Source organism: Syngnathus acus, chromosome 9 (assembly GCF_901709675.1).
Source record: "Syngnathus acus chromosome 9, fSynAcu1.2, whole genome shotgun sequence".
NCBI classification, from domain to species: domain Eukaryota; kingdom Metazoa; phylum Chordata; class Actinopteri; order Syngnathiformes; family Syngnathidae; genus Syngnathus; species Syngnathus acus.
The window spans coordinates 18,095,787-18,123,709 of NC_051094.1; the positions used below are offsets into that span (position 1 = coordinate 18,095,787).

The following is a 27,923-nucleotide window of genomic DNA, read 5'->3' on the forward strand; positions in this document are numbered from 1 at the left end:
TGTGGCGGCGTGGACGTCCAGCCACGAAAGGGGACGAGAGCTCCATACGATAGGACCGGGCGTGCGTAGAAGCCATGACCGAGATCCATGCACCGTCCTCGGACAGCCACCCGGCTGAGCGCCGGCCCTCGACTTCCATCCACGGAGCTGAAAGGCAGCTCGGTAGAGTAGGACCGGGCGTGCGTAAAAGCATTGTCCGAGCACCATCCACCGTCCCTGGACAGCCACCCGGCCGAGCGCCGGCGCCCGACTTCAATCCACGAAAGTGAAAGAAAGCTGGACGAGTCGATCTTTGTCCTTTATGTAAACAACCGTCGCGCTGCTGACGCGCGACCGCGACGTCGCGTCGCGCTGCTGACGTCAGCAGCGCGACGTCGCGCGTCACTCGTCCAGCTTTCTTTCACTTTCGTGGATTGAAGTCGGGCGCCGGCGCTCGGCCGGGTGGCTGTCCAGGGACGGTGGATGGTGCTCGGACAATGCTTTTACGCACGCCCGGTCCTACTCTACCGAGCTGCCTTTCAGCTCCGTGGATGGAAGTCGAGGGCCGGCGCTCAGCCGGGTGGCTGTCCGAGGACGGTGCATGGATCTCGGTCATGGCTTCTACGCACGCCCGGTCCTATCGTATGGAGCTCTCGTCCCCTTTCGTGGCTGGACGTCCACGCCGCCACACGCCTGTAAGTTTGTTTTGTTAAATAAAGAGCCGTTTACCAAACCCACGTCTTTCCTTGAACTTTGTTAACGCTACAATATAGTTATATAGTAAATCTGTGGAATAACGACGAGGCTGGCGTCAGGGCGCACGCGCGGCGATGTTGACAAAGGACGAGGAATTTGATCGATGGATTTAATGATTTAGAGTGCACAGATGGTTTGATAACATTATTGCTTATATAATAGTTATTTGATATATAATTTATATATCGTTATATGGGCCTGTGGAATATTTTTAAGTGCAAAAGCCGTCAGCGGCGCGCACGCATTGTTGACAAAGGACGATTGATGGATTTAATGAATTGGAGTGACGCAGATGGTTTCGCGCTGCTGTCGTCACTTGAAATTCAAATTACAGTAATCCCTTGCTACATTGCGGTTCGTTTATCGCGGTTTCATTTTTTTTTTTTTGAAATTTTTTTTTTGAAATTTTTTGAAAAAAAAAAACACATATAAGTCGCTCCTGAGTATAAGTCGCCCCCCCACCCAAACTATGAAAAAAACCGCGACTTATAGTCCGAAAATTACGGTAATTTAATACACCTAATCCCCAATCACACCTAACACCTCGGTACACTAACTAGTCGCATTACACAGGGAGGAAAAATGCCTAATTGGTCCCAATTTTGGCTTATTTTGAGATTTTCAGTTGGGGTGTACTCACTTTTGTTGCCAGCATTTTACACATTCATTGTTGTATTTTGAGTTACTTTGAAGTAACAATAAATTTACTTTGCTATCCAAGCTCTACAGTGACTACTTAACATTGGATCAAAGTGTCATTTCTTCAGTGTTGTCCCATGACAAGATATAATTAAAACATTGCAGAAATGAGAGGGGTGTACTTTTGTGAAATACTGTACGTGTGTGGGTGTGCAACATACAGTATGTAGATGTGACGTTCTGTTGTTAACCTTGGTTAAACAGTGACCTCTAGTGGGCCCAAGTTAGCATAGCAGCTCTACGCACATTTTGTAGCTGTAGATCAGGGGTCACCAACTCCGGTCCTCAAGGGCGCTAATCCAGCCTGTTTAGGATGTATCCCCCCTGCAACACACCTGATTCAAATAATCGATGTGTATCGATGAATCGTTACACCCCTAATATATATATATATATATATATATTTCATCGTGAAAAAAAATCCTACTCCCATTCACTATGAAAGTGATACTTCTTACTATGGCCAGCTGCCCCACTCATTTTTATACCCTTTCTTAATTTTAAGAGAAAAAACAGGGTTCTGACAATTGGAGGGAACTCGCGAGCTAGCGTGTTTGTGTTGTGTTGTTAGCGCCGTTGTGTGTACACGCGTCAAGTGCGAAAAAAATAAATTAATAAAATAAAAATAAAATAAAAACATTTTAATATCACGCGATCGACCAATAGTGGCTTGGCGATCGACCGGTCGATCGCGATCGACATATTGGGCACCCCTGTTCTACACCATTCACTTTATTATTGTGTGAAGGCGATGGCCTTCAAACATATGTTATTCGATACCATTCACTATTATTGTGTGAAGGCGATGGCCTTCACACATATGTTATTCTACATCATTCACTTTATTATTATTATTGTGTGAAGGCGATGGCCTTCACACATATGTTATTCCTGTCCTTTATTGTGTGAAGGCGATAGTGTAAATTATATAGACTTTATTAAACACAGAACTGAGGAGAAAGAAACTAAATATAAAAGATATAAAAAAATAAACTAACAGAAATGCTTAGAAAATGTAAGAAAGATTATTATAGTAAATTGTTGGAAACAAATAAAAATAACATAAAGAGCACATGGAACAACACAGTGAACAACAGACAGCGCACCCTGACGGTTTCACCATCTTCGCTGGGGATTTTAATCACGCTAACCTGAAGTCTGTTTTTCCGAGGCTTCACCAACATGTTAATTTTCCAACACGTGGTGACAGCTTCCTGGACCTGGTCTACTCTTCACATAAAGGAGCTTTCAAAGCCGCCCCCCTCCCCCGTCTTGGACTTTCTGACCATATCACTGTTATGCTTTTGCCCGCATACAGACAAATGGTGAAAGCATCCAGGCCGGTTCGCAAGCGGGTTAGAGTGTGGCCTGAGGGTTCCTCTGATGTGCTTCGAGACTGCTTTGGCTCTACTGACTGGGAAATGTTTAAGCAGGCGGCCACTTGCAATGATCGGACGGATATAGAGGAGTATACTGACTCTGTTTCCTCTTACGTCGCGAAGTGCATTGATGATGTGACCCACTCGAAATACATTGTCACTCGGGCTAACTGGAAGCCGTGGCTGACTGGGCCTGTCCTCAGGCTGCTGAGGGCCAGGGACAAAGCCTTCAGAGCGGGGGATGAGGCTGGCTTGAGGACAGCGAGGGCCGACCTGTCCCGGGGCATCAAGGAGGCGAAAAGGGCGTTCTCTTGCAGGATTACCGCCCACTTCAAGGACAGCAAGGACGCACGGAGCCTTTGGCAGGGCATTCAGACCGTCACGGACTACAAGCCCGCGCCACAGAGCTGTGAGGGCGACATCCGTCTGCTCAACGATCTCAATCGCTTCTTTGCTCGCTTCGGCGCTCAGAACAGCACTTGCCCGCTGAAGGCCCCTCCTCCTCCACAAGAGCAGCCCCTGTGCCTCTCTGCTGATAGCGTGAGGAGGGCGCTTGCCGCTATCAACACTCGTAAGGCGGCGGGCCCTGACAACATCCCGGGTCGAGCGCTGAAGGACTGCGCTGGGGAGCTGACGGGTGTCTTCACGGACATCTTCAACATTTCCCTGCAGCAAGCCGTCGTCCCTTCGTGTTTCAAGGCTGCCACCATCGTACCTGTGCCGAAGAAACCTGCCCCGTCCTGCTTCAATGACTACCGCCCCGTGGCACTGACGCCCATCGTCATGAAGTGCTTTTAGCGGCTTGTCATGGAGCACATCAGATCCATTCTACCCCCCGCCATAGACCCCTTCCAGTTTGCGTACCGAGCCAAACGGTCCTCTGAGGATGCCATCTGCTCGGCCCTCCACTCGGCCCTCACCCACCTGGAGAGTAGGGACTCGTATGTGAGATTGCTGTTTGTTGACTTCAGCTCTGCCTTCAACACCATTGTGCCACAACGACTCATCTGCAAACTCGCCAAGGTGGGCCTCAGTACCTACCTCTGCAACTGGCTACTAGACTTCCTCAGTCAGAGACCTCAGGTGGTACGTGTTGGCGACAAGATCTCCGCCAGTATCACGCTGAGCACGGGGGCCCCCCAAGGCTGCTCTTCACCCTGCTGACGCATGACTGCGCTGCAACCTACAGCGCCAACCGCATGGTGAAATTTGCTGACGACACGACTCTGGTGGGTCTCATCACCAAGGGCGACGAGACTCAATACAGGTTGGAGGTTGACCTTCTGACCACGTGGTGCAAGGACAACAACCTCCTGCTGAACGTCAACAAGACCAAGGAGATTGTTGTTGACTTCCGGAAGGGTCACACCCGACACCTGCCGCTGACCATCGACGGTGCTGTGGTGGAGAGAGTGAGCAGCACCAGGTTCCTGGGGGTGCACATCAGTGAGGATCTCTCCTGGTCCACCAACACCGCATCACTGGCGAAGAAGGCCCAGCGCCGCCTGTACTTCCTGCGGAAACTCAGGCGAGCGTGTGCTCCTCCGGCCGTCATGACTACGTTTTACCGTGGCACCATTGAGAGCGTTCTCTCCAGCTGTATTGCTGTTTGGGGTGGTAGCTGCACAGACTACAACATGAAGGCCCTCCAGCGCATAGTGAACACGGCTGGTAAGATTATTGGTGCTTCACTCCCCTCCTTGAAGGACATTTACACCTCCCATCTCACCCGCAAGGCGACTACGATTGTGAGTGATGTGAGTCACCCCGCTCACTCTTTGTTCGATCTTCTGCCCTCTGGGAAGAGGTACAGGAGCCTGCGCTCCCGCACCACCAGACTCACCAACAGCTTCGTACTCCAGGCTGTTAGGATCCTGAACTCTCTCCCCCCTTCTGCGTAGCGTCCTGTACTTTTGCGCTATATTCTGACTGTCTGCTGTATGCACACTTGCTCCGTTTTGCTCCTCTTATTTATTTATTTATTGTGTTATTTGTTTATTTATTATTTATTCATCACTCTTATTATTCATCACTCTTATTATTCATTGTTTGTGCCTTCTTGTTTTTATTCTGTGTTGTTTGCTTGTATGTATGTCATGTACTATGTCTTGTCACCGTGGGATAGTGGAAACGTAATTTCGATTTCTTTGTGTGTCTTGGCATGTGAAGAGGTTGACAATAAAGCAGACTTTGACTTTGACTTTTGAATATTATAAACTCAATTATAAGAAGAAAAAAAACAAGTGCTGGATTCCCAAATGAATTCTTTGAAAATGGTAAGATAATTAAAAATGGTGATGAAGTGGTGGCAGGATTCAAAAAATTCTTTGTGAATGTAGGGCCCAAGCTGGCAGATGAGATAATCCCTCCACAAAGGGGAGGTATATCACAATATTTTGGGGAACGAAACCCGGCTACCATCTTTCTGAGCGATACAGATAAAACTGAAATAATTGATATTGTTAAACAATTTAAGAACAAAACATCAAGGGACTGTGAGGATATTGATCTATTCTTAATTAAATATGTAATAGTAGCTATAGCAGATCCCATAGCACATATCTGCAACCTCTCGCTGAAACTGGGCTCCTTTCCCACTAAAATGAAAATAGCCAATGTCGTTCCCATCTATAAGGACAGTGAGGAGAATTTTTACACCAACTACAGGCCAGTCTCATTGCTTCCCCAATTTTCCAAAATCTTGGAGAAGATTTTTGCTGTTAGATTGGACAGTTTTATTGATGAGTGTGAGATATTAACTGATACTCAATATGGTTTTAGGCCAAAGCGATCTGCATCTTTAGGTTTAATTGACCTTGTGGAAGAACTGTCAACAAGCATTGACGACAAGAAGTTTGCCATAGGAGTTTTTATTGACCTTAAAAAGGCCTTTGATACAATTAATCATGACATTTTGTTTCAAAAACTGGAAAGGTATGGGATTAGGGGAATAGGGTTCAGTTGGATAAAAAGCTACTTAGAACATAGGCAACAGTTCGTGCAGATGGAGAGAAAAAATCAATGCTTTTAAATATAACCTGCGGTGTTCCACAAGGATCAATATTGGGACCAAAATTATTCGTATTATATATTAATGATATAATTAACACCTCTAATATTTTGAAATTTGTCATTTTTGCTGATGACACAAATATCTATTGTGAAGGAGAGAACTTACAACAACTAATGAAGACTGTCTCTGATGAGCTTGCCAAGCTAACACTGTGGTTTGACTCAAATAAATTATCTCTTAACATAAAGAAAACCAATTTTATGATTTTTGGGAAACGAAAAATCCCAGAAGACATAACTCTTGAAGTACTGTGTGATAACACCAGAGTAGATAGAGTTTATGAAAACTCCTTTCTGGGAGTAATAATTGACCACAGTCTCAGCTGGAAACCGCAAGTCAAACGCATCTGTTCAAAATTGGCAAAGACCGTGGGTATACTTTGTAAAGTCAGACGCTTACTGAACCAGAAAACAATGTACAATTTATACTGCTCCCTGTTTCTTCCTTACATGTCCTACGGTGTTGAGGTATGGGGTAATACCTACAAAACCACCCTAAAGACGGTATGCACAATGCAGAAAAAGGCAATTAGAATTATCAACAATGTTGGCTATTGTGAACACACAAATAATTTAATAATTAAATTACAAACATTAAAATCTATGGATTTGGTAGATTTCAAGACCGCACAAATTATTTATAAAGCTAAAAACAGATTACTCCCTAATAATATACAAAAATGGTTCATAGAAAGAGAAAGTGATTACAATCTAAGAAGGAGAGGGAATCTTTTACAACCTAAGGTGCGCACCACCCTCAAAAGCATTTGCATATCTGTCAATGGGGTAAAGCTATGGAATAATTTACCTGTAACGATCAAAGAAAGTAAACACATTGCCCAATTCAAAGAACACTTGAAAAATTTTACACTAGAAAATTATAGTGATTGAAATCTTTTACTTGTCTGTTTTCAGCTATATAGTCCATATCTTATTTATTTTTCTTTCCGGAATATTATTGTATAAACTGTTTTTTCATTTCCAAAATTATCTTCCTCCGAAAAATCTAGTTTCTGTACCTCGAAAAAACTAATCAGCAACCATGTTAAGAATTATGATGTATAAAAGGGGTAGGAAAAAACAAGCAATAGCTTCTTCCTTATCCTTTTTTGAACATGTTGATTTATTTGTCTTATTGGCATAACATGAAATTATGTGAAAATGTGAAAAAAATGATTTTGTGTTTGGTTGATCTCATGTTCAAAAATAGACTTCAACATTTTTCAACCGATTCAACCCGTTCCAACTTTCAACTGTTCATCTTTTGCCTACCTATTCCACAACTTCCCACTTACCAAAAATTCCACATTTTCAATTTTAAAATTCACGCCAAATTCTCCAAAATTCCATTTTTCATTTCTAAGTTCTACATTTTTCAACTGATTCAACCTGTTCCAACTTTAAACATAGCATTCCCCAAATATTTATTCAGCTTCTTCGCCTTCACACGCAATTTCTCCAGAAATTGCATTTTCTAGTTTTTATTACCATTCATCTTTTTGAACTATTTGAACAGATTTCACTAGTCTCTGATTTCAAAACTAGTCATTCATCAGTTTGTTGTGTAGCCTATACTGTATGTATATAGAAGCCATTGACCGTCATAATGGCCCTCCAAGGGAAACTATGACTACAATGCGGTCCGCAACACAAATTAGTTTGTCACCCCTGCACTAAACGGCCCAATCACGAGAGATAATACGCAGGGCAGGGTATGCCACAGGCCGTGACAATTTTTTACGTGTGTGCGTCATGTCATATGCGTCTGTCATGTGCGTCTGTCATGTGATGCAATGCAGCCGTTGTCATTTGCAGGAGTATGAAATGGTCTTTGCGGAATGTGAGGAGAAAATCATAAGAAGTGCAGCAAGAATATACCGTAATTTTCGGACTACAAGTCGCGTTTTTTTTCATAGTTTGGGTGGGGGGGCGACTTATACTGAGGAGCGACTTACATGTGAATTTTTTCACAAATTTTCAAAATTAAAAAAAAGAAAAAAGTGAAACTGCGATAAATGAACCGCGATGTAGCAAGGGATTACTGTAATTTGAATTTCAAGTGACGTCAGTGGCGCGGCGGTTGTTTACCTAAAGGACAAAGATTCGATCACGGGATGACGAAGATGAGGAAGGGCCCCACGTACTGCCGGCATCATTAGCGGCTTTGTTTGTAAGTGACACGGAGGACGAAGAGTTTGAAGGATTTAATGATTTGGAGTGACACAGAAGGTTTGAAAAACTATTATGGCTTTTACGCACGCCCGGTCCTACTCTACGTAGCTCTCTTTCACCTCCGTGGATTGAAGTCGGGGGCCGGCGCTCGGCCGGGTGGCTGTCCAGGGACGGTAGATGGGACTCGGACATGGCTTTTACGCACGCCCGGTCCTACTCTACGGAGCTCTCTTTCACCTCCGTGGATGGAAGTCGGGGGCCGGCGCTCGGCCGGGTGGCTGTCCGGGGACGGTGGATGGGGCTCGGACATGGCTTTTACGCACGCCCGGTCCTATTCTATGGAGCTCTCTTCCACCTCCGTGGCTGGAAGTGCCACCTCCGGGGATGGAAGTCCACGCCGCCACACACCTGGAAGTCGACGCCGGTGCTTGGGGCCGTGTGGTGGTGAACTATTTATGTTATAGTTGTTTGATATATTTTATTTCGTATAGCAACTTGTATATGTTTTTATCGTTACAGTTCAGTACTTGTTGGCTCGTTGAACTCTTGTTTTGTTAAATAAAGAGACGTTTACCAAACCCACGTCTTTCCTTGTACTTTGTTAACGCTATAATATAGTTATATACTAGATCTGTGGAATAACGACGAGGCTGATGTCAGGACGCACGCGCGGCGTTGTTGACAAAGGACGAGGAATTTGATGGATGGATTTAATGATTTGGAGTGACACATATGGTTTGATAATATTGTTGTTTATATGATAGTTATTTGATATATACTTTATATATCGTTATATGGGTCTGTGGAATATATAGAATATTTAGACGTCAGCGGCGCATACGCGGCATTGTTTCCATAAAGGACGATTGATGGATTTAATGAATTGGAGTGACAGATGGTTTTATAAACGTGTTATTTATGTAATAGTTATTTGAATAACTCTGAATGTTACGTCAGGCCGGGCGGCTCGGTGGCGCACTGGGTAGCACGTCCGCCTCACAGTTAGGAGGGTGTGGGTTCACAGTACAATACAAGAAATGTATTCGTCTCATTTGTAATAGTGCAAATTCCATTTGACATTTGGGGAAAACACGATAATAGGTTTTTATTAATGAAAACATGGATTAAAGGCTTGTAGTTATCGGGTTAGGGGCATAGCAGCCATGATTGTTAGCATGCTCTATGACAGAAATAGATTAATAATATATACACTTCACTGTGTTATAGTAGAATACATCAGGAAGTCATTCTGTCCACAGGTGAACTTGTTGAGCTACGAGCGCTTGCTTTGAAATTGATTTTTTTTTAGCGTTTTTTAGCGTTCTTTAGCGAAATACGTATATAGTTGATTTAGTTAGGCAAATTAAGCTAACCTACATTTTAAGCAGGACATAGTATCTGGAGGCCTGCTACTGTTTTCTTTGTAAGTAGTTTTGAAAAAGTGAGACTAGCATGTTGTTAACACACATTTGGTACCTACAAGCTGGACCGACTGTACTGTTCAGTATAAATGGCGCAAACCCCAAAGAAGCAGTAGCTTTGGAAAATCTAAATTGATGACTTTTTATTATTGGATGAAGCCATGGGCAAGTCTGCTGCTTTTAATGATGCAAGGTTAAGGGACAAAGCTAAGCTAACCAACATCTGGCGGTGCATTAGTGACACATATGTACAAAGTAGTGGGCTATTCTTTTTCTTGAGCCATGAGGATAAACGATAATATTTCCCAACTGTTATTTTCATCTCTTTGTCATAATTTGTTCGGGGTTAAACACGCGAGCTTAACTGCAATGTTCTTTGTCTTCTTCTCATGTCTGAAACCTGTTAACTGCATACCGCTTTGCTCCATCCATAAAGCATCGTTCTGAAGTACGTTCCCTCAAGTGCACATGTCAAACTATCATTCACATGTTCTCGCTGTCAATCAACAAACCCACCGAGACATTTGGCAGTGTTGTTCCGGGGTTTTTTTCGACACGATCAGAGGCTCTGTGAGCGATTAGAACGACCTTACGAGCCGATTACCTCCTTTAACGAGGCCTGTCCGTTTAAATCGGCACATGAAGCCGTGCTCCAGCTCCACCTGCGGGGGTTCACTGTAGGGCGAAGTCAGCTCCGATCACGCTCACATCTGTGGCGAGTGAGCATACGCAATGTCTCTGAATGTCTGGCCAATGCATTTAGCGCTCACGATGGGATGTATGTTTTGTGTTATTGTGCATTTCATCATTGCCGGATGACCAGGATTGCTTACGAGATCTAATGTTCCTCTGCCAAGATATTTCTTACCAGTTAGCAGGGTTTTTTTTTTTGTCAGAACATTTTAGTTGATCAAAAATCTTCTCCAAACAGTAATTGTTTATTTTTTATGCGTAATCATGGTACCAATTGGCACCATGACTACACTGTGCAAGTTTTAACGTTGATCCAAAGTGAATGAACACATGGGGGAAAAATTTACATTTCCATGCTAACCTTCACCTTGCTTCTTTTTCTTCGCCTTAAGGAAACTGTTATTTGTCAGAGCCATGAAGCAGATTGCTGCCCACTGGTTTCCATTAACATCAAAGGCGGCCATATAGTATATATCAAAACCTGTATTGTATTTTCGAGTTAATGTGCAGGACCCTGCTAAACAATTACATCCTTATCCAGGAGATTTTTTTTTTCCATGCCGCATACTTATGTCCTGTCTCCAATTTTTGGCTGATGCCTTTGAAGCACACCCACGTTTGGTCGTTTTGTAGCTCCACGGTTACCTGTGCACCTCACGCCCGGTGGCCTCTTGGTTTTGGCTCAAAGTTGGGCTGGAGAACAAAAAAGTAGTTTGATAGTGGAGATTTCACCTGGCCGGACCCAAAAAATAATAATTTCTCCCGGAATGGTTATTTGGCATCATCATTGTTGTTCCAGATGCTTTTGCTGTGTCACCATCTGCGTATTTTTTAACAGTTTAAAACAAGAGGAATCATGTATTTGCTTTTGGTGTTCCACTTGAAAGTGTTCTGGTTTGACAGGAAGTCTCACACTAAGCTAAATCCATGACCGCATGAGCTCGCTCGTCGCTTGCACCACAACTGAACGGCACCTGCTCGTTTACATAACACGCAGTGACTCAAAAACCACCATGAAAAGATTCTCGCGCTAAACTGCAATATTATTTAAACGCGATGCAACCGCACGGACGAGGCTCAAAGTTCACGGAAGGACTTTTTAAAAGCATTCAGAGCGTGCATACAATGTTCAATGCATGGAGATGCAGTAAAAGATCAGGAAGGAGTATTTTGGAGAGCGTGCAGCCTCATTCTAAGATGTGGTGCACCTCCTTCCTCAGGATGGCTTCCAGACGGCGGGATCAGGAAGCGCTTTGCTCTCGCCGTGATTTGAATAGCATGATCCTTGAGCGCTCGTCTTGAAAAACTTGAGGTTTGTGACACACAAAAGAACCTCTTGTTAAAATCTCCCACACAAAGTCAGGCTAAGAAACACTATAAAACCAGACGGAATCACGAGCCGTTGCTTTGAAGACCATCGCGAGTGATTCAAAACGGCTCAGACGGCCTTTGTACCCTTTTCTGAATAATCGCACGTATGTTGGAGACAATACACAGGAAAGTTCAAATTGAAAACCTGGCTGGAAATCATCTGTGTCTAGAAGTCACCCAGAAGTCACCTTGACTTAATTTTTAGAGTCATGAGCATCTCTTTTTGGATTTGTTTTTGCTATGTCTTGTGAGCCAAACATTAATCTACCAGAGAGCTTCAAATACATTCCAGTGTGTAGATCGTAGTTGTGATAAAATGATTATTGCCTCCTATTCAATCTTCAGTCTTCATCTCGACACCTCTCATTAGCACCCCCGTCCTACTCCGAATGTTAGCAAGCTAGCAAATGAAACGCAGCCCGACCGAGCAATGTCTCAAGTGGCATTAACAGCAAAATGTACAAGTTCAGCAAATATTTGTGAAGGTTTGCTTTGATGGGAGACTGTTTCACATTAGAGGGATTTTTATTGGGGATTTTCTGCTTTTAAATGCGCATGTTTCCCTGCTGACTCAAGTGTTCGCGAGCCTAACCGTGTGACTGCTAGCATGATTGCGTGCAGGGGACACTCACACTGATGAATGTTCAAACTAAGTCGAGTTTGGCGCGTGACCAAGAATCCATCCAAACTGTACTCAGATTCGCCAAAAACACCCGAGGTTGAAACATATTTATTTATCCAGCCACTCAGCAAATGAGTTGACATGAGGGGGTGTGCTGATGGTGACAAGTATGTTGAACGCAGGCTGAAAGGTATAAATGAACTTGTCATATATGGAACATTTTTTGTGTGCTATCGCTGAGGCCCACTTCGCTTCGAATCAATGTGCTTCACACTGATTGACAGGTTGGGTTCAACAACCCCCATCGTCCCTTATCCTGACTCATTCCAAAGGTGGAAATGCATAATGAGCAGTCAGTACATCTCGTAATTTTGCCAGATTTTTTTTTAATATATATAATCAGGCAAGCATAGTCTTTTCCCCTTAAGTCAACTGTCGCCGCTGAGCTTCCTCCCGCCGCTTCTTTCATTCAGCAAAGGGAGGAGGAAATCTTGCGGATGCGTCGCCACATGTGTTTGCATGTCTGTTTGCTTTGGCCGGCAAGCCGCACAGCAGCTTCTGGTTACTGGACGCTTTGATGCCAATGAGGCCCTTGCTCCCATTTTGCCAGGAATTTGATTTGTTCCTACGCGCTATGAGTACCGCGCTACGGCTGCGCTACAGACGTGCAACGGATGATAGACTGAGAGCTGGTTTGGATTGCAAGTCAAAATGAAGAGTTACGTTCGAGTGAAAAAAAAAAGTCACACTGCCAATTCATTTTCACACATTTATTGAATGGTACAAACTAATACACAAATATTATGAAATATAAACATAAATAGATACATTGGGTTCACTGTACAGCACACTGAGAAGCAAGAAATTACCCCGTTGTTTGAAGCCGGCTTACAAACGATGTCACGGTGAAGCATTCAAGACGATTAATAAAGGCAGAGCATTTCAATAAAAAAAAAAAAGAAAACATGTGCATACCAGACCGAGTCAGGCCTTCATTTGAACACAAAATCTTCTGGACCGCATCCCTGAGCTCGTTGCTTGTTTGTCTTTAGAAAAAAGAAAGGTGGAGGTGGAATCGAACCCACACCCTGTGAGTTTGCATGTTCTCCCCGGGCCCGCGTGGGTTTTCTCCGGGCACTCCGGTTTCCTCCCACATCCCAAAAACATGCTTGGTAGGCCGATTGAGCACTCCAAATTGTCCCTAGGTGTGAGTGCGAGTGCGTATGGTTGTTTGTCTCTGTGTGCCCTGCGATTGGCTGGCAACCGGTTCAGGGTGTCCCCCGCCTACTGCCCGATGACGGCTGGGATAGGCTCCGGCACGCCCGCGACCCCCGTGGGGACTAAGCGGTACAGAAAATGGATGGATGGATGGATGTTACGTCAGGCCCGTTCTCAGCTCTTCGTTTGTGTTTATGTCACGTTAGCATGCCTATCGTTTAGCCTGTAGTTGCTCGTTCATGTCTGTTCTTCGTGTTGGATTTTGTCGAATAAATTTCCCCCAAAATGCGACTTGTACTCCGGAGCGACTTATATGTTTTTTTTCACGTTATTGTGCATTTTATGGCTAATGCGACCTATATTCCGGAGCGACCTTTAGTCCGAAAAATACGGTAGTCAAATATAAATAACTCCTCTTGGTTGTAGTAGATAGTTCTAAAATAAACTGATATACCATGTGAAATAATCCACCTAGCATGTCTGGTTTAATACATGATTTTTTTTATTTGAATTTTCCTATGCCATCATTTGTAATTGTTTTTTTCCCATTGCTGTTTCATGCCATTGTCAGACCATGAAATCACTGAAGGTTCGAGTGTCTGTAATCGGCCTGTCTGCGGAAGTTCGGGTGTGTACTATATTGACGAGGGAAACTGGTGGGTCATACCATGTCATCCTGGATGAGAGCCATTTCAAAGAGCTGCTACTGACGCTGCATGTGAAGCCTCCCCCTGCCAGCTCCTCATCTGAATGCTCATTAATACGTATGGGTTAGTATACTGATGTTTACCTTTGTTCATTTTCTGTCTTGTCTCTGCTGCAAATGAGAATATGTACAGGGTCCGGCAAAATGATCGGACAAATTTGTAGGTTTAATAAAATGCAAATAAATTAAAGAAACAAAATTTTTTTTTTTTTTTAAATAACGAAATTTTTTTGAAAATAATCAAATAAAATAATGTTATTTTGGTCTTACCGCTGCCACATTTTCTGGAGTTCTGGAGGTGCGAGGTTGGCCAGTTGATTTTAAAGTTAAAGTCCCAATGACCGTCACACACACATCTGGGTGTGGTGAAATTTGTCCTCTGCATTTAACCCATCCCCGTGTGATTTTAATCCATCCCCTGGGGGAGAGGGGAGCAGTGAGCAGCAGCGGTGCCGCGCTCGGGAATCATTTGGTGATCTAACCCCCCAATTCCAACCCTTAATGCTGAGTGCCAAGCAGGGAGGCAATGGGTCCCATTTTTATAGTCTTTGGTATGACCCGGCCGGGGTTTGAACCCACAACCTTCCAGTCTCAGGGCGGACACTCTACCACTAGGCCACTGAGCTGGTTTATTTCAATGCTGATCCACTGGCTCTGAAGTTAGTAACCCACAACAAGATCGTGTTTCGAGCAGGTACGGGGTCATGTCTACCAAGTCTGAAGCGTAAATGGAACACTCGTTGTGTTGCAGTTACAGATTTGTTCTTGATAAACGTTTCCACAATGAAAGCGCGGTGCTCACCGGTTCAATTCATGTTAGCAACTGAAACGAAACAAAATAACATTATTCAAAAACGAAACGAAAATGAAATGAAACGAAACAAAACAAAATGGCAATATATGTACTTTTTGAAAATAAAAATAAACTTTTTTGTTTCTTTAATTTATTTGCATTTTATTAAACCTACAAATGTGTCAGATCATTTTGCCGGACCCTGTAGTTCTAGGTAAGTCCTTGTAGTTCTAGCTAATTACTGATAAGCAGTGAGGACAATTTGTCCAGTATATACATTTGCAATAATTATAATTGTTAATAGGGACGGCATGTTGGTGCACTGGTTAGCACGTTCACCTCACAGGTCAGAGTGGAGTTTGCATTTTCTCACATTGCCTGCATGGGTTTTCTCTGGGTACTTCGATTTCCTCCCACATTCCACAAACATGCACGGTAGGCCGATTGACCACTCCAAATTGTCTGTAGGTGATTGTGAGTGTGAATGTTTTACCCTGTGGTTGGTTGGCGACCACTTCAGGGTGTACCCCGTCTGGCGACCACTTCAGGGTGTACCCCGTCTACCGCCCAAAGACCACTGTGATAGGCTCCAGCACGTCCACAACCTTCGTGAGGCTAAGCGGTTCGGTTGAAATACAGTAATTCCTCGTTTATCGCGGAAAATTGGTTCCAAAACCACCCCGTGATAAGTGAAATCTGCGAAGCAGGGTCACCCTCTCATCTGTACATTTTTTGTGTGTCAATAACTGTATATGACACCATTTAAGTGCATATGTTATTATTAGACCATTAAATAATAGTTTCAAACATGTAAATAATACATTAATATTATAGATAACATACAGAAAATATTGTATAAATATTGAAAATATAAATATACAGTATCTCAAAAGTGAGTACACCCCTCTCATTTCTGCAATGTTTTAATTATATCTTGTCATGGGACAACACTGAAGAAATGACACTTTGATCCAATGTTAAGTAGTCACTGTAGAGCTTGGATAGCAAAGTAAATTTATTGTTACTTCAAAGTAACTCAAAATACCACAACGAATGTGTAAAATGTTGGCAACAAAAGTGAGTACACACCCCAACTGAAAATGTCAAAATTGGACCCAAATGTCAATATTTTGTGTGGCCACCATTATTTTCCAGCACAGCCGTAACCCTTTTAGGCATGGAGTTCACCAGAGCTTCACAGGTCGCCGCTGGAATCCTCTTCTATGATGACATCACGGAGCTGGTGGATGTTGGAGACCTTGCGCTCCTCCACCTTCCGTTTGAGGATGCCCCACAGATGTTTAGGTCTGGGGACATGCTTGGCCAGTCCATCACCTTCACCCTCAGCTTCTTTAGGAAGGCAGTGGTCGTCTTGGAGGTGTGTTTGGGGTCGTTATCGTGTTGGAATACTGCTCTGCGGCCCAGTTTACGCAGGGAGGGGATCATGCTCTGCTTCAGTATTCCACAGTACATGTTGGCATTCATTGTTCCCTCAATGAACTGTAGCTCCCCAGTGCCAGCAGCACTCATACAGCCCCAGACCATGACGCTCCCACCACCATGCTTGACTGTAGGCAAGACACACTTGTCTTTGTACTCTTCACCTGGTTGCCGCCACACACGCTGGACAGCGTCTGAACCAAATATGTTTATCTTGGTCTCATCAGACCACAGGACATGGTTCCAGTAACCCATATCCTTAGTCTGCTTGTCTTCAGCAAACCTTTTGCAAGCTTCCTTGTCCATCATTTTTAGAAGAGGCTTTTTCCTGGGACGACAGCCATGCAGACCAATTGAATGTAGTGTGTGGCGTATGGTCTGAGCACTGACATACTGAACCCCCACCCCTTCAACCTCTGCAGCAAGGCTGGCAGCACTCATACGCCTGTTTTCCAAAGGCAACCTCTGAATATGACACTGAGTGCGTGCACTCAACTTCTTTGGTCGACCATGGCGAGGCCTGTTTTGAATGGAACTTGTCCTCTTAAACCACTGTATGGTCCACCGTGCTACAGCTGAGTTTCAGGGTGTTGGCAATCTTATAGCTTCGGCCAGGGGTGTCCAAACTTTTTGCAAGGAGGGCCAGATTTAATAAAGTGAATAGTTTTTTCAGACATTTTTTAACTACAAAGATTTCATGCAAATACACACTGTTATAAAACAAATTTCATTGTCACAATTGTCTTTATTTTTCAAATGACAAAATAACCAAATATATGCCATTCATGCAGATGTGAACAACTCTAAAAACACAAATTCTGCCTTTCATTCATATCTGAAGAGTCAGATAACATTGAACAAACTGTTTGAAATACCTTACATTTACATGAGTTTAAAATTACTTTTGCCTCATGAACATTTTAAACAGGAGTTACAAGTAATGCAAATTTGTTATTATTAGGGGTGTAAATCGCGGGTTTTTTCACGATACGATATCATATCGATACAAGACACACGATACGATATTTGCCGATATCTTAAAGCCTGCTGTGATTCATTCACGATACATCACGATATAGTGCTCCACGATCGATATATATATATTTTTTTTAAATAAAAAATATAGAACAATATCCTGATTTATAACAATTCATACGCAAAATCAACAAGGTACTGCAAACTCTTTATTTAGGAAATTACAAGAGTATTGTAGTATACAAAGTGCTTATTTTAACACTGAACTTTATCAAATTCCTATATTTTTTCTCAAATAAGTAAAGGAAAATGAATATTCTTTCTTTTTTTGTAATACCATTAACTTTAAAGTGCATTACTGAACTATTTATTTATAATAATTTTAATTGTCCGTTGAGCCATCTTTTCTTTGGAATCCAAAGTGCTTCCAAACGAATGACTTGAAGCCCAAAGGGGAGCGAATTTCCTCGTCTTCTTGGACACTAGCCATAGCACCAGCCCAGGAGCCGCGTAGTTGTCGGCTCCCCTTTCACGTGCCTGCTCTGCTCACAACACAACACGCCGCGTACTGCTCCCGGAAAGAGGAAGCAAGCAACAATGAACTGGATTTCAAAATAAAGTCGCGTCTAATGTCCGAGGTCAAACACGGCGATATAAATCGATGTTTACGTTTAGCATCGATGCCAATAAATCGTAGAGCATTATATCGATTAATCGATGTGTATCGATGAATCGTTACACCCCTAGTTATTATTAAAACTTAAAACAAGTGAGTTTTGCTCTTGTCATTTACAATATCTTTCAGAAAGTAATAGTTTGTGTCATGTCTACAGGTTTATAACAGTATTAACATGGCCACTTCGTAATATTTAATATTAAGTAATATTTAATTTTTATTTAATTTTGACTCACAGCCCCACGTGAAGAATCGCTGTTGTGATGCCATTTCAGCTTGGAGCTGCTTCACTTTATCAGCGCGGTTACTCCCTGTTAGCTTGTCGTATGTGTCAGCATGTTTAGTCTACTAGTGTCTCTTTAGGTTGAAATCCTTAAACAAGGCAACCGTCTCTTTAGAAATTAGACAAACACAATTGCCTTGATTTTCAGCGAGGAAGTATTGTAATTCCCGTTTCTCTTGAAAGCGACGGCCCTCAATGTCAACTGTCCTCGTTTTCTTTGCAGTCGCCATGGCAGAAATGAGCGGCGAGGGGTGGTGCTGCCACCCTTTGGTAATAGGAGGAATTACAGGTTCAAGTTTCATTTTTTTTTAAATTCAGTTTGACAGTGCAGGCGGTCCATAAATAATACATTATAAGACCGAAGCTGCGGGCCATATGAAATCTGATCGGGGGCCGGATTTGGCCCGCGGGCCGGACTTTGGACATGCCTGGCCTAGGCCATCTTTATGTAGAGCAATAATTATTTTTTTTAGATCCTCAGAGAGTTCTTTGCGGTGCCATGTTGAACTTTCTGTGACCAGTATCAGAGTGAAAATACCTAATTTAATACACCTAATCCCCAATCACACCTAACACCTCGGTACACTAACTAGTCGCATTACACAGGGAGGAAAAATGCCTAATTGGTCCCAATTTTGGCTTATTTTGAGATTTTCAGTTGGGGTGTACTCACTTTTGTTGCCAGCATTTTACACATTCATTGTTGTATTTTGAGTTACTTTGAAGTAACAATAAATTTACTTTGCTATCCAAGCTCTACAGTGACTACTTAACATTGGATCAAAGTGTCATTTCTTCAGTGTTGTCCCATGACAAGATATAATTAAAACATTGCAGAAATGAGAGGGGTGTACTTTTGTGAAATACTGTACGTGTGTGGGTGTGCAACATACAGTATGTAGATGTGACGTTCTGTTGTTAACCTTGGTTAAACAGTGACCTCTAGTGGGCCCAAGTTAGCATAGCAGCTCTACGCACATTTTGTAGCTGTAGATCAGGGGTCACCAACTCCGGTCCTCAAGGGCGCTAATCCAGCCTGTTTTAGATGTATCCCCCCTGCAACACACCTGATTCAAATAATCAGGATCGCTATCAGCCTTAATAGAGCTTGCTGATGAGCTGATCATTTGAATCAGGTGTGTTGTTGCAGGGCTGCACCTAAAACAGGCTGGATTGGCGCCCTTGAGGACCGGAGTTGGTGACCCCTGCTGTAGATGTAGCTAAAGTATACATACTGTAAATATCATTTTAGGACTCTTATTATTATATTATTTTTTATAACAAGGTACAATACTGTAAATATGTTTTCAGAAGTCTTTTATTATAACAACTTCTTTTATAACACAGTAACTTTATAACGGTACAATACTGTAAATATGTTTTCAGAAGTCTTTTATTATAACAACTTCTTTTATAACAAAGTACAACACTGCAAATATGTTTTTAGAACTCTTATTATAACAACTTTGTTTTGGCTGGAAAAAATCCGCAATGCAGTGAAGCCGCGATAAATGAACCGTGAAGTAGCGAGGGATCACTGTAATCCTTTAATCCTGTTACTGAAAACACACACAGGGAATTTCAAGTATTTATATTCAGTGTGTTTACATTATTTTCTGTACACATTAAAACAGTCCACCACCATTTCCCTGGACTTCGTGGTGTTTAGGTGCAGGTGGTTGGAGCCACACCATCGCCGAAGCACCGGACCAGGCCCCTGTACTCCTCCTCCTGTCCACCTCTAATACAGCCAACAATGGTAGTGTTGTTCCCAAACTTCTGGATGGATACAGGAATCACATGAGCCCATTCGCAAGCTGATTCTGCCTCCTCAATTGCAAACATCATCTCCCTTTCCCCATACCTGGACCAGAGTTTGGACTGCAGTGTTCACCCAACTTTGTTCAGTCTGATGTTGCAGTCCTCTATGGTCTTTGCCAGGTCCATCTGTTGCTGCTTATCCAATGTCACTTCTTCCAGTTCACCCAGTAGGCCGAGTTCATAGCTGTCATTGATTCTGCCTCCTCAATTGCAAACATCAGCTCACTTTCCCCATACCTGGACCAGAGGTTGGACTGAACTGTTCACCTAACTTTGTTCAGGCTGATGTTGCAGTCCTCTATGGTCTTTGCCAGGTCCATCTGTTTCTGCTTATCCAATGTCACTTCTTCCAGTTCAGCCAGTAGGCCGAGTTCATAGCTGTCATTGGTACTGTTAACATCCCGTGCAAGTGAACTGAGAACTTTGAATTCCTTTTGCAATTCTGACCTTGTCAGGTGTCCAACAGCTGTTTAGGAAGTTGGCCTGCTTGGAGAAAGCAATTTTAGCTGAGGTTCTCTCCTGCTTCAGCTGCTTGATTGTTTTACCACTGGGTTCTTCCGGCATACTCGCAGTTCTTTGCGTTGACTGCGTTGACTTAAGGCCGTTTATCCTTTGTCTTTGCTGCCACGCTGGTTATCAACTGTCAAGCTGTCCTGATTTTTCTTAGTTCTTTGCCCAAACTTGAAAAAGGGCCTTGGTCTTTAGAATGCAAAAACAACTCAGATCTTCCTCTTTTCTTTTTCCTTTTGCAGTTTATTTCACAATTAATGAGAGGGTGATTAGTCAGGTTGATAACCAGTTGTGCGTAACCAGGAACTGAGGAGTCGCTTTGTGTTTTTATTTTCTTTGCATTCTCTGTTTAAGTTTTCTTTCTTTCACGAACAGGCCTTCCCTTCTTTGTTACCCAGCTCTTATACTGGTCTGTAGGCAATATGGCCATTCCCTGGCATCTGACAGGAAGTTTGGTGAATAGTGATGTAGCTGTTATTTTCTCTGCCCCCTGCAGGTCTGGAGGGGAACCTATTGGATATTTTGTCTGAATGATCTCTGAATCTGTTATTCGATGGGACAGTGGCTCCAACCACCTGTACCTAAACACCGCCAAGTCCAGGAAAATAGCGGTGGACTTCAGGAGGCCCAGGCCTCGTTCTGAGCCAGTGACTATCAATGGAGACTGTGTGGAGATAGTGCAGACCTGTAAATGTCTTGGAGTGTTGCTGGACGACAAACTTGACTGGTCTGCGCATGTGGACGCTTTGTGCAAGAAAGGGCAATGTACTGTACTTCCTCAGGCCCAAAGCCAGTCGTTTAAAATCCTAGCCAGGGCACCACATTGGGCACTTAAGTCTTAAAAATAACAAATAATCTGATATGATGTTAATGATGATGACACCTTGATGAACTGAATATTTTTTTAACATTATCATTTAATTTTTTTCCTTTCTTTAATCAGGGTTCCCCCAGCATACCTTTAGCTCTTCGACTGATCAGAACGCCAAACCCTCTTTCAGCATGGCGTAAGTAAACCACTTGAAACAAGATAATACAAGAGAGCATGTACTGTACCCATCAAAAAACATTCATTTATTGCCCCCAAAACTATAGCTATGTTCTAATTCAGGGTCTGACTTTGTGTAGTTAACGTACCTTTTCACCAGAATTTAAAATCTTGTAATGTCAGTTGTTTGTCTTACAGTCTGTTAGATGGCACCAATGATCCAGGTCTCTCTTTGGGAGGGTATTTGTGTCCGCAGTGCCATGCAAAGTACTTGGAGCTTCCAGTGGAATGTAAAGTCTGTGGTATGTCTGGCTGAAGCTATGTGTTATTAGGTTCATGATTTCAATTTTATAATGACGAGACAGTAAGAATGCTAATGTTAATGCTAAGCCTGCATGCTGCTTTTGCCTTATAAAATCGCAGTGTCCAATGACCAAAGTAAAAACAAAATGGTATTTCCAGTGATAATAACGGCTTGTTATGTGTCTGTTGGCAGGCAGCATTGGAACACATGCTGCCTTTGATGGTTGTCATTACTGCTTCCTTTATTGCCATCACTAGTAACCTTAGTGGTAGTCTTCAGAAAAAGAAGACTTTGGCGCTTGCGCCCAGTTTGGTCATGGACTTGGTACTGGGTAAAATTCCGAACTCCACCAATTTTAGGGTGTTTGACTTTAGTGATTCCACTATAGCCACGTATATATTGCTTTAAATATGTTTAGGCTTAAAAGAAGCACAATAGTTTTATGTCATGTTATTTTGTCTCCAAGGTTTGACTCTTGTGTCAGCCCCACACCTCGCCAGATCCTTTCACCACCTCTTTCCTCTACATGTCTTCATTGAAACACCAGTCGAAAACACCCCAGAAAAAAGGTTAGTTACTAAATGTTAGTGCCACAGTTAATACCGGTATTTCTATTCACCCTCTTTGAGAAGCTGTGTATGTTGTTCCCAAACTCCAACACAGAGGCTTTGTCTGGTACTGTTCGGTTATTCAGTGTGAACCAAAATAGGAGTGCTGGGATGCGCTCTAGAGCAGCGGTCCCCAACCTTTTTTGTGCCACAGACCGGTTACATGTCAGACAATAGTTTCACGGACCGGCCTTTATATAAATATATAAATAAATAAATAAATAAATAAATACATTTATTTGAAATATATAAATATGATGAAATGCTCAAACATGACCAATAAAAATTCTTGAATCTTGAAATAAAACGATACGACTGGCATAAAAACAAGTACAAACCCCATAAAAATAAAACTCACCATTAAGTATCTGCTCCGTAGCTTTGTTTTGGTCGCTGTAACCGCAGAAAATCCCGCTTCACAAAAATAGGATGTTGGAAAGAGAAGCAGGGTTTTCAGCGCTTTTGTGGCGATCTCGGGATATTCTGCCTTGATTTTAATCCATCTTTCTTTTTCTTGGAAGTTGTAGCCTCTTCTTCTGTCTCCACATTGGGCCTTTTCCTCTTTCCAAAGAAGTTTTCCAAACATTTCTTTTTCGTACTCATTTTTGCTAGCTTCGCGGGGTTCACTGGGGTAACATGTCACGTGACCGGGACGAGCGTTTTGACCTGAATTAACCTGTGTCAAGAAGCACAGATGCACCGACGGATGTAATTGGGAGAGAATCCCCAATTTTTTTATATTTTTCAAAATAAATTCGTACTTATATTTGCTAGCTTTGTGAGCTCGACTGGGGAAACATGTTACGTGACCGGGATGAGCGTCTTGACCTGAATTAATTGATCATTGATAAAAAAAATATATATATTATTTTTTCTGTGTGGTCCGGTACCAAATGACCCATGGACCGGTACCGGTCCGCGGCCCGGTGATTGGGGACCGCTGCTCTCGAGCTGCTTTTCCATTGTATCTGTTCAACCCCAAAACAGCCTAGTTCTGCCCTGTGTAGTTGCTTCTTCATTACACTTTTTTGGGGCCATGCAGTTACTACATTGGTTACTGTTCCTGTGAATGAAACAAGTGAAGCTTGTGGTAAAGATTTTCGCAAGCCGTATGTACTTTGCAATGTCCATTTTGAGCAAAGCAAACGAGAGTGAGTTTCCTCTTACCAATAAATGTACAAATTACCAATGAACAATACTAATTAAGCTCAATGTAAATCAACTAAATTTTGCATTTTGCAATTTTGTGAATACCCCGGACATGAGCTCATGGTTTCTATATTTAATACTTTTGCAGAAATCTCTGCAAATACATTTCCATAATGTCATTAGACTGTCGGGTGTTGTGTATAGAATATTGAGAAAACAAATTAATTTACCGTATTGGCCCGAATATAAGACAACCCCGATTATAAGGCGACCCCCTCTTTTTCAAGACTCAAGTTTGAAAAAAGACTTTTTGAACACCAAATTTAATTTTTATACAGAAAATAATTACATCTGAAACAAATGATTATAAAAATGTATTCGAGAGAAAAAGCATGTTATTTTGCCTCATTCAAATAATGCAAAAACTGTCTATCACATCTTAATATCTGAACATTTAAATATGTTTTAAAGTGAAATCACATTTGTAAATGAATGGCTTCTGGTTTTTGAAATGTAAATAAACCAATCTACTGTGATAAAACAACAAAATTGCAATAACTGCATTAACCATCAAAGTGAAGTCTAACTGTCAAACAAATCTGAAGAAGGAAAAACATTGCAATAAAATAATGCAAACTGCTACCGCTATTGTTGGGGAGCCTGAGGTCTGTATAGGGGGTTGGCTTGGATGGTTATGCTCATTTCGCCCCCCGGGTGTCGGTCAGAACACAGGAGGGAAGACGTGGTTCAGTTTTGATTGCTTTATTGGCAAGAAAAATAAGAATAAATAACCATAAATGAAATACTCTCAGCAACACACCAAACATAAGTTATCGATCGAGACAACAAAATACATTTGCTGGCAACCGTTAGTCGCCGTGCCGCTGCGTAACGGCTACTTGTCCGATGCGAGGCAAACTTAAAGGAGCGCGCCGGAGCTGTCAATCAGACAGCAGCAAGGTGGAGGCGGGGCACTGGTATTGGCTGGTATTATTTAAGATGAGCTGGTTGGACCTTTTTGAGTTAAAGGTCGACTTAGAATTAACTCTAAAATTAAAACAAAAATTAATTCAAATTAACCAACTGCCAGTTTTCTAAAGACACTTTCTTCAAGCAGTGGTACGGTAAAAGTGGTATGGTAAAAGTTTTTTTTCTTGCAAGAAGACCTTGATTTTTATGCAGGACAATACTCCATCACATGCATCAAAGTACTCCACTGTGTGGCTTGCCAGTAAAGGCCTTAAAGATGATACAATAATGGTGTGGCCCCCTTCTTCACCTGACCTAAATTCTATTGAGAACTTGTGGGCCCTTCCTAAATGGGAGATTAATGCTGAAGGAAAACCGTACACCTTTGTGAACAATGTCTGGGAGGCTTTGGTTGTTGCTGCACAAAAAGTTCATCTTCAACAGATCAAGAAGCTGGCAAACTCCATGGATGGAAGTCTTATAGTAACTGTTATTAAAAAGAAGGATAGCTATAGCGGTCACTAAATTTTGAGTTGTTAGTTTTTTATTCTCACTTTAACGAATGAATAAAAACCAAATAGGGAAAATATCTGATTTTACTTTAGTTGCGTAATAATTCTGCACACTAATAGTTGCCTAATAATTGTGCGCACACAGGAATTTTCCCAAGATAGACAGAATCTCACTTTGACTCTCTTAACTTAGACTTACTTAGACTTAGACAAACTTTATTGTCATTTTGTCAACACTGGGTGTACACAAAACGAAATTAAATATTCAAGTTTACGGTTTATCAACATTTTGGTTGACTGAGAGCACTGTAGTTGTTCAAAAACAAAATTAATCCTCAAAAATGCAATTTGCATAATAATTCTGCCCACAGTGAAATAGTTGACAGAAAATTCAAATTCTTTGAAAATTTAGCCTTTATTGTTCCTTTTGAACAAAAACATTTGGGGCGGATGAAATCAACTTCCACATACGTATGTCTTTTGATTATTATATTTGATGCATCTGGTTACAATGCCTCAAAATTTTACTTCGATGAGCTGAAACATAATTATAAACATTTAAAAATAACATTTCCAAACATGAAAAATACATTTTCCCACAATAATTCATAGTACCGTATTTTCCGCACCATAAAAGGCTATAATTTTCTCAAAAACCTTAAGGTGCGCCTCTTAATAAGGTGCGCCTTTTGCGTGGGTCCAATTCCAAAATCTATATGATGCTTTGGTTATTGTGAACAGGGTGGTAATGTGTGATGTTCAGTTGTCGTTTGTAGAGAATGTATCTTTGTTGTATATTAAACTGTCTTGTTAATTTTGTACAGCTTGCATATTTTCTAAAATATACACATTTGGTAAAATATACTTTTGTAAATATTTGTGATTGTACTGTATGCATGTGGGTTGGGGCGGTTCCTCGGGACTGGAAAGAGAGCTGGGCCTTTTAGCACCCCAGCGTCAGGGGCTGGTGCTTGCACCCCCACATATACCCTAAACTTCTCGGAACAAAACAACAAAAGCCATTTCCAAACCCGCTCCGAGGGAGTACCTCTGACGTCAAACTCTAGCGCCGAATGAAGGCGGCGGATCAAAGCCTTCAGGAACCCCTGCAACCTGATTGGGGGGAAACCTCGGAGCAGCAAGGCTGGTGTGGGTGCGGTGTTGCGTTGCGGCGGTGCTGAGGAGTCGCACACAGGATCGCGAAGCCTTCGGTTGACCCTGAGGCGTCCGATCCGTGCAGCCGCTTGGAACGTGCTCTCGCCCAAGGAAGACGTGCCTTGCTTGTCTGCAGAACTCCGCAGGTTGTGCATCATGGTGGCGGCCTTCTCTGAGGTGAGGCGGCCTCGTTCGGCCAAAACCAGAGTGGGTGGTTACACCTACTACTGGTCGGACCGGAGCGACGGCCGGCACCTCCAGGGGTTGGCCTTGGTGGTGGCCGACCGAGTGGTCTTGCAGGTGAAGGGAGTTACGCCGGTCTCGGAGCGTATTATGCGACTGCGCCTCACTCACTCTTTGGGCATGGTGTCGTTCGTCGCAGTATAAGCTCCCACCGGGGTGTGTGAACTCTCCACATAGGAAGCCTTCTATGCCGAGCTCAACTCGGCGGTTGTTAGGGTTGATAGATTAGTTTGATCCTATGCTTATGTTGGAATGTAACCTGTAATAATTAACCAAACCTATCCTGTCTTAACAAAGTAGTAGAAGAAAGTGCTAAGATCTTTTGAACTGATTGACCAGCTGCAGAGGGAGCAATCTAAGTTGTTCTGTTTCCCCCAACGTCGTAAAGTACCCCCTGCTATGCTTTGACCAGAGGCCAGGGTTTCACCCCCATCCTGACCACTCTCACCCCCACCCTGCTTTCTCTCAATAAATACTCTCTTGCTAGAATCCAAAGTCAGACTTCGTTCGATCATCGCTGTATGCACAGTGACGAACGAGCTCTCCACTTGCAAGTGTTCAAAAGGCATACTGTCTCCCGTGTGGTTCTTGCAAAATAAGTTGGAGTGAGCACCACTCTAAGATTGAGGTGCCGTGACCGGGATCCCTCACATACCCACTGCCGGTGGACGGAGGACGACATGCTGCATTGTCGACAAGCCAGCGTCCATTAGGAGGACCTGGAAAAGAAAGACCTGGGAAGAAAATTCTACGCTGGGCCAGCATCTTAGGTCTAACTTCGTCTGACAACAGTGGATTGACGGGATCCGGAAGTGCAAAGAACCAGGGGACAAGTAAGTAAAAGCCCTAAAGTAAAAGTTGTGGTGAAACGCGTAAAAGTGCACGAGATATAGCTTGGGTTCAAGTCCCAGTGGAAGGAACAGGCTAAGAAAAGCAGAGCTTCTTTTTCGTTCATCGAAGAAGTGCGTATATTTTTCTTTGTCTGTTTTTCCGAGCCAATGAACAGCTTGGGTTCGAGTCACAGTGGAAGGAACGGGCGAGAAAAAACAGAGCTTCTTTTTCTTAATTGAAGAAGGGCGTAGATTTTTTTTTTACCGTTTTTCCATACGGTTTGCCTGAAATTTGTGTGGTAGAGTGTGACTGGTAGGACAAATTGACTAAAGAGCAGTACTAGCAAATAACACAGGCAAGAAATTTGTTGAAAGGTCAATTTAAACCTGCATTGAGGATCCTCAAAGAAAAAAAACTTGAAAAAAAATTGTAAAAACTAAAATATCAAATTAAGATGGGAAATGTAAACTGCAAATCTCCTAATAAAGGGGCTCTTGTAGGAGATGAGAAGTATATGGCGAGTAGATTTCTTAATTGTATGCGATACATGCCGAAGTGGAAGAAAAAGTATGGAGTAG

The 27,923-nt window shown here is 42.6% G+C and overlaps 1 protein-coding gene across 5 annotated transcripts in view; it reads left to right on the top strand.

Moving 5' to 3' along the window:
• The window catches only part of gtf2h2 (general transcription factor IIH, polypeptide 2), a 92,159-nt gene that overhangs the window by 49,217 nt on the left and 15,019 nt on the right, over nucleotides 1-27,923 (top strand). For all 5 annotated transcript variants that reach the window (XM_037259534.1, XM_037259529.1, XM_037259533.1 and 2 more), the window contains 4 exons: nucleotides 13,954-14,152; nucleotides 21,530-21,593; nucleotides 21,773-21,876; nucleotides 22,345-22,447. In XM_037259534.1, coding sequence (XP_037115429.1) covers nucleotides 13,954-14,152; nucleotides 21,530-21,593; nucleotides 21,773-21,876; nucleotides 22,345-22,447 — 470 coding nt within the window. The remainder of the gene's footprint in view (nucleotides 1-13,953; nucleotides 14,153-21,529; nucleotides 21,594-21,772; nucleotides 21,877-22,344; nucleotides 22,448-27,923) is intronic.